Consider the following 7,802-nt stretch of genomic DNA (forward strand, 5'->3'; position numbering starts at 1 on the left):
AAAAAAAAAAAAAGTAGTATTCCTATTTTGTCTTAGATTCATCTCTGTTCCTACCATGTAGACGTTAGTCAGAATATCATGTGACAAATTTGAGGACAGCTTCTTGATCTCCACCTGTTTTTGTGTATAATATAAAGATTTTCAGAGCCTTATTCCTTTATAATCCAGTTAACTTTTTTCAACTTTCAATTCTTTCCATGATTTCATCTTATGGTTTTGCTCTAAAAGTAACATCTTTCTTTCCTTCTTTTTTGTCTAAATTGACAAAAATGTTTATCTAAGATCTATTTGTATCTTTAGAAGTTCATCAAATAATGGTCAAATAAAATCCAAAGAGTCTATAATCAAAACCACTTCTAAGAGTCCTTCACATTTCTGTTTATTAAATTCTTAATTCTCTATTATTCCAATTTGTTCTCTTTTTCAGTCTTCCTCCTTACTAGTAGTCTGCTTTGTTTATATGAAGGTCTTTATTTCCAACCGAAGAAAAAGAATTTACTTCTGATAACTAACCGTCATTTATACGAAGTCCGATTTTATTTAGATACATTTAGTTTTGCAACTTATCTATAATTTGTACTTTGTTTACCTGTACAGAATTTCTAAACATATTTCTGACGTTATCATCATCTTCAGTGATGAGACATGCAATAGTGTTTTACCTAATGGTTTCATGAACTGAGGAATCTCCATTTATCTCTTACTTTTGAAACAATTATTCCACTTTATAGAGTATTGAAATGAGAAAAAAACGAGAACTCTCTGATATCTAAAATTATAGGTGTTCTCTGTATTAGTTAAGGAATTATCAGATTTGCTCCAACTAGAATACATAGAAACCTCTTGTCCTTTGAGGAGTGGAGAGTCTTCACATATTCCTCTGAATGGATCTGAGACTTGAGCAAACATTCGGAAACAGCATTATGACATAATCACATTATGGAAATAGCAACAGAAAGAGCTATATAGAGGAAGCAGAAAACTGTCATAAAGAGTAAGAAAACTGACCAGAATTCTAGATACCTTCTGATTCAGACGCATTGGGCTCTTTGGCTCACTCCATCTAGATCAGTGGTTCTCAACCATCCTAATGCCATGACCCTTAATACAGTTCCTGTGGGTTGCGACCCACAGGTTGAGAACTGCTGCTCTGGATGGAGAAGCTATAGTGAAAGGTTGATTCTTGTCAGAGGAACTTTTTCCTAGTTTGCAAGTATCTACCAACCCTAAAGTGCTTGTCCTAGTAGTACTTCTTAGTTGAATTCACTTTATGTTTAAGATAAATGTTTGATGTTATAGATCCAGCTCCATAACTGAGCGTAAGTCCTTGCTCTATTATTTATTTATTTAATTTATTTTTATTGAGACAAAGTCTTACTCTATCACCTTTGGTAGAGTGCTGTGGCATCATAGTTCTTTGCAACCTCAAACTCCTGGGCTCAAGCAATCCTCTTACTTCACCCTCCCTTTGTAGCTGGGACTAGAAGTGTTTCCTATGATGTCCTGCTAGTTTTCTATTTTTAGACAAGGTCTGACTTTTACTCAGATTGGTCTCAAACTCCTGAACTCAAGCAGTCTACCTGCTGCAGCTTCCCAGAGTGCTAGGATTACAAAAATGAGCCACCATGCCTTGCCTTTTGTGTTTGTTTGTTTGAGACAGAGTCTCAAGCTGTCACCCTCAGTAGAGTACTGTAGTATCATAGCTCACAGCAACCTCAAACTCTTGAGCTCAATTGATTCTCTTGCCTCAGCCTCCCAAGTAGCAGAACTACAGGTGCCTGCCACAACACCCAGCTATTTCCAGAGATAGGGTCTTGCTCTTGCTCAAGCTGGTCTCAAACCCATTAGCTCAGTCAATCCACCCACCTCAGCCTCCCAGAGTGCTAGGATTACAGGCATGAGCCACTGTGCCTGACCACCTATTTGTTTTTGAGACAGAGTCTGGCTCTGTTAGGCTAGTGTGCTATGGCATCATCATAGCTCATCCAGGCTTGAGTGCCATGGAGTCATCATAGATCACTACAACTTCAAACTCCTGGGCTCAGGAGATTCTTCTACTCTTAGCCTCTAGGAGAGAGGTGGGACTGGGCATGCCACCAGGCCTATCTCATTTTTTCTAGTTTTTGTAGAGATTGGGTCTCGCTCTTGCTCCAGCTGCCTCAAACTCCTGGCCTTAGGCAGTCTTCCCACCTAAGCCTCCCAAAGTGCTAGGATTACAGACATGCGCCACCATGCCAGCCATCTTTTATTTTTATTTAATATTGAATATTAGCCTGGCTCGGCGCCTGTGGCTCAAGTGGCTAAGGTGCCAGCCACAAACACCAAAGGTGGCGGGTTCGAATCTAGCCCGGGCCTGCCAAACAACAATGACAGCTGCAACCAAAAAATAGATAGCCAGGCGGCCGGGCGCCGCCGGTCCCAGCTACTACTTGGGAGGCTGAGGCAGGAGACTCGCTTTAGCCCAGGAGTGGGAGGTTGCTGTGAGCTGAGATGCCACGGCACTCTACCCAGGAGGACAGCTTGAGGCTCTGTCTTAAAAAAAAAAGAAGAATATTAGCCTAAGCCTGTCACTGACTTATATGTATAAATTTCCATGGTAAACCTGTATATACATGAACATTTATAAAGCATTCTGAAATTTATGAAATGACTTTTGCAGTACATTATTTAATTTCAGGTCTCACAACAATACTGTGAATACTTCATTAAACTTCTGTAGATTCTCTCAGTTTGTAGTGGAGCCAAAAATCAAACCCAGGATGCCTTACTTTGTATTTCATATGCTTAACATCCTACCATACTTGACTCTTCATTGCATTCTCTTTTAGGTTAGGTAATGCACATATTCTTATGGGTCTCTGTGGGAATGGATATGCTAATTCTCTCTGGACATTGTCTTATTCTTCCCTAGCCATCCATCTGCAGGATGGCACTTAAAAGACAGTTTACTTCTGGCAGTATCAAAACTAATGTTGGTAGATTTCATATGATTTCTGCTATTCAGGCTAGTTTTAACATACTTTTAAACATCTTTAACAACTGCTGCTTCTTGCACATAAGTTATGGCCTCATTTTTCAGTCTTAAACTTGGTGGTTTTACATCATTAGGCAGTGTTTTTTCAGGTATCCTCATTTTACTGCTTCTGTAAGTAACTATTGGTTTTGTTTTGTTTTGGGTTTTTTTGCAGTTTTTGGCCAGGGCTGGGTTTGAACCTGCCACCTCCTGCATATAGGGGCAGCGCCCTACTCCTTTGAGCCACACAGCCCAGTAACTGTTATTTTTCTTTTGTTTTTGTTTTGAGACAGAGTCTCACTTTGTAGCCCTCGGTAGAGTGCCATGGCGACACAGCTCACAGCAACCTCAAACTTGGGCTCAAACGATTCTCTTGCCTCAGCCTCCCAAGTAGCTGGGACTATAGGTGCCCACCTCAGAGCCCGGGTATTTTTGTTGTTGTTATTGTTTAGCAGCCCCAGGCCAGGTTTGAACATGCCAGCCCCTATGCATATGGCTGGCACCCTAACCACAGAGCTACAGGCACCAAGCCTAAGTAATGTTTTTAAATGAGATAATGTTCTAGAGCTGATGATTACCAAGTCATAGAGATCTCTATCTCAGGGATACAACTTGTATTCTTTATTTTTTTTTTTTTTTTTTTTGAGACAGAGCCCCAAGCTGTCGCCCTGGGTAGAGTGTTGTGATGTTATAGCTCACAGCAACCTCCAACTCCTGGGCTCAAGCTATTCTCCTGCCTCCACCTCCCAAGTAGCTGGGACTACAGGTGCCCGCCACAACACCCAGCTATTTTTTGGTTGCAGCCATCGTTGTTTGGCAGGCCTGGACTGGATTCGAACCCACCAACTCAGGTGTATGTGGCTGCTTGAGCCACAGGCGCCGAGCCAACTTGTATTCTCTTTAAATATGGAATGTGCAGAACAGCTGTGCTCTGAATGAACAGGGAATTCAGACAGACTTTTATCAAATAAGAACCTGTCTAAATGAAGGAGTTTTTTGTTTGTTTTTGGCCAGGGCCAGGTTTGAACCTGCCACCTCCAGTATATGGGGCCAGCGCTGCCCCATGAAAGTTTTATTTCAATCTCCAGTTAAATCCTAAGACTAGGCCGCTGGCTTCCATTGCTTTCAGGAAATGAAAAGTGGCTCAGAAGCTAAGTGAGATAAGCCATCTCTTTCACAATTGTTCCAGTTTATCAGGAATTGCTGTACAATGCTGCCAATAATGATCTCCTGGGATCTGCCCCCCATTCCATCTGCCACTGGCTCCTCTGTAGCTCCAGATGCCACCCAAAAGGAGGAGCTTTGAAGAAGGTGCCTGTGCCCTCCTTCACCCTGAGATGGGTGAGGCCAGGCAGGGTGGTTCTCAGGATATCCTGATGGTCAAAGGTATAGTTGAAGCCTTCATCAAGAATTTCTTCATAGCACAGTGGTTACAGAGCCAGCCATATACACCAAGGCTGGTGGGTTCAAACCCGGCCCTGGGCTGCTAAACAACAGTGACAACTGCAACAAAAATTAAAACAGCCAGGTGTTGTGTCGGGCACCTGTAGTCCCCGCTACTTGGGAGGCTGAGGCAAGAGAATCACGTAAGCCCAAGAGTTTGAGGTTGCTGTCAGCTGGGATGCTATGGCACTCTAGCAAGGGCGACATACTAAGACTCTGTCTCACAAAAAAAAAAAAAAAGAAAAGACTGTCTTGGCCAGGCATGGTGGCTCATGCCTGTAATCCTAGGACTCTGGAAGGCCAAGGTGGGTGGATTGCTTTAGCTCATGAGTTCCAGACCATCCTGAGCAAAAGCGAGACCCCATCTCTACTAAAAATAGAACTGAGGCAAGGGGATCACTTAAGCCCAAAAGTTGGAGGTTACTGTGAGCTGTAACAGCCTGCTCACAGCCCGCTGTACCCAAGGCGACAGTTTGAGACTCTGACTCAAAAAAAGAAAGAAAAAGACTTTCTTGAAGATGACCAAGAAATTTGAGAAACATTGCCAAATATAGCCTAAGAACGGAAGATGGAACTCAAGACTGAATGGCACAAATGCTACCTATGTAATTATAGCAACAACGGCTCTTGGTGGTTGTAACATGCATATTGTAGCTCATAATGATGTACACAACTCTATATAAATTCATCCAGAGCAGAGACTATTATATTCCTGGTTTTATATCTCTTCCCCCACATTCACAATGTCTAGTATAGTACTAACCACATAAACTGTACTCAGTAAGTGAATAAATGTTACTTTATGACTGAGAATGAAGACTTTTATAAAAAGTGCTCTCTGACCCTTCATTTTCCCTAGTACTTATATTTATGATTGCTCGCCCATTCATTACCAGTGGTGATAAAGACAGTTGGATGATATCTCAAACTTGGCCACTCTTGTTTTCTGTCTTGAGTATGTGTCTGGCTGGCTAGGACTTTATATGTCCTATAGGTGAAGGTTTCAGACTTAAATTTAAGTCTTCACTGATGCCTGGTCTTTTGCTTCATAGATGTTTTTTTGTGTGTGGTATTTAGTTCTTTAGTGGAAATCTTATCAGAACTACACTCCAGGGGGATTTATTGTATTGTTGGTTTTAAAGATCTCTTTTGTATCTGTTTTTAAGATTCAGTAATAAACTGTCTTATTTCTTGAATAGATCTTACATGAGTCATCACTGTGTTTCAGAATTAGGAGGTATCTATCACATCAGATAGATCAGATCAGATTGCAAAAAAATCTTAACTTGTTGCTCTTGAATGGCAACGTATAGTTTTATATCTTACCTGAGCAGTGCTGCTAGTAGCTTACTGAAAGGCAGTAATTTGACAGTGATTTGATTTAAGATACTACTTAATTGAAACAAGCTCATGGTATACTTTTTCTCTTGGAGAAAGGGAAATATTAGAAACTTAGGTCCATTAAGTTCTTCTGTTCTTAAGTTGTCCTTCAGTCAGTCATTTCTTCATTTGTCATTAACTCTCATCTACAGGCAGTTCTTTAAAATCTCTTCTTCAAATATTTGATTTCTTGTGCCTCCAGTTATATGTAAGGCTTTTTATTTATCATTTTTTTCAAGTTAAAAGTGAACATTTCAGAGTGCTACTGTTTTTTTGACAAACATGAGGTAGACATTCATTATGTTTTCCCAACAGCTGGCTTTTAGGTAATAAGGAATTCAGTATCAGAACCAAGTATAGGGCGGCACGTGTGGCTCAGCGGAGTAAGGCACTGGCCCCATACGCGGGTTCAAACCCAGCCCCAGCCAAAAAAAAAGAACCAAGTATATTTTATTCAGGAAAATAATCTTACCTGAACGTATACTTTCCTCTTGAGCAAGGGACGTGTTATTTATGCTGGATTACTTTAGGGTTTTGCTAAAAGTCTGAGACATTTTGAAGGGAAATTAACTTTCTTTATCTTCACAAGCTATTATGTATATAGCCAAGGAAACTTAAGCATACAGTGTTGAGAAATTTATTCTGTAGGTTGTCCCTAAAGTCGCCATGCATAGGGAAATGGGAAATTTTAGCTAAATGTCCCATTATTCACAAAATATTCATTACAAATTTTATAAAATATTTTCTGTGTGTTGGCCACCTCTTTGTGAAATTTTGTAATGAATATTTGATAATTAAAGGAACATTTCACTACAATTTTCCATTTCCCTATGTATGACAACTTTGGGGGCACCCTGTATTCCATGGATAAAGTAATTGTCAGTTCTTCTAGATTGTGCTATAGAGGAAAAACATAGAATGTTAAAATTACTTCTATCAATTGGATAGGATGTGTGGTTTAAGGTTCAACCTTTTTCACCTCTGATTCTATTAAATGAAATGCTCAGGTTTGGACCTGCTCTTCTCATACCAGCTATTTCTAATAAATTGCATTGTAAATTTTATTAGTCAGATTGTGTGTGTGTGTGTGTGTGTGTGTGTATAGAGATAAGGTCTTACTATGTTGTCCAGGCTGGTCTCAAACTTCTGGCCTCAAGAGACCCTCCTTCTGTAGCCTCCCATACTGCTGGGATTATAGGTATGAACCACCACACCTACCCCATCTTTCAGTTTATATGATGAATTTTAATCAATAATAAATAGATTTGATTGCTAGTAATTTTTATCAATATATTTAATAATGTATCACATTCATAAACATAAAACTGAATTATATATTCTGTTCATTCTCTATTTTAAATTAGTTTTCCCTTTACTAATGTAATAGGAGAAATTATGTACTTGAGACATGTGAAAATTCTGACGACAACATCTAGTGTGGTTCATCCTCTGCTTATTTTCCTCTTATTAGCAGCTTGCAACTCATATTATTACAGGGAATGGCAGTGGCAGCAACTAAAATTTATAGTTTTAATACAGAGGGCTTTAACATTATTTTCAGATTTGAATTTTCCTATGATTTGTCTTTTCCTATCTCTGCAGGTTCCCAGCCAACCACAGATAAACCATCACAGCGACCTTCAGAGAGCACAAACTGCAGTCCTACCCGGAAGAGGTCTTCATCTGAGAGTACTTCTTCAACAGGCTAGTGTTGTTTTTTTACCAGACTTTCGAGATAGTTTCTCAGCTCGGCGCCTGTGGCTCAAGCGGCTAAGGCACCAGCCACATACTGGCGGGTTTGAATCCAGCCCGGGCCCGCCAGAACAACAATGATGGCTGAAACCAAAAAATAGCTGGGCGTTGTGGTGGGTGCCTGTGGCTCAAGCGGCTAAGGCACCAGCCACATACTGGCGGGTTTGAATCCAGCCCGGGCCCGCCAAACAGCAATGATGGCTGCAACCAAAAA

General features: G+C 40.4%; 1 protein-coding gene across 3 annotated transcripts in view; it reads left to right on the forward strand.

Moving 5' to 3' along the window:
- Nucleotides 1-7,802, forward strand: part of ASH1L (ASH1 like histone lysine methyltransferase) — a 217,777-nt gene that overhangs the window by 107,517 nt on the left and 102,458 nt on the right. For all 3 annotated transcript variants that reach the window (XM_012808600.2, XM_023516469.1, XM_023516470.1), the window contains one exon: nucleotides 7,439-7,540. In XM_012808600.2, coding sequence (XP_012664054.1) covers nucleotides 7,439-7,540 — 102 coding nt within the window. The remainder of the gene's footprint in view (nucleotides 1-7,438; nucleotides 7,541-7,802) is intronic.

Source organism: Otolemur garnettii, unplaced genomic scaffold, assembly GCF_000181295.1.
Source record: "Otolemur garnettii isolate 467f Iridium unplaced genomic scaffold, OtoGar3 scaffold00091, whole genome shotgun sequence".
In the NCBI taxonomy this organism is placed as follows: domain Eukaryota; kingdom Metazoa; phylum Chordata; class Mammalia; order Primates; family Galagidae; genus Otolemur; species Otolemur garnettii.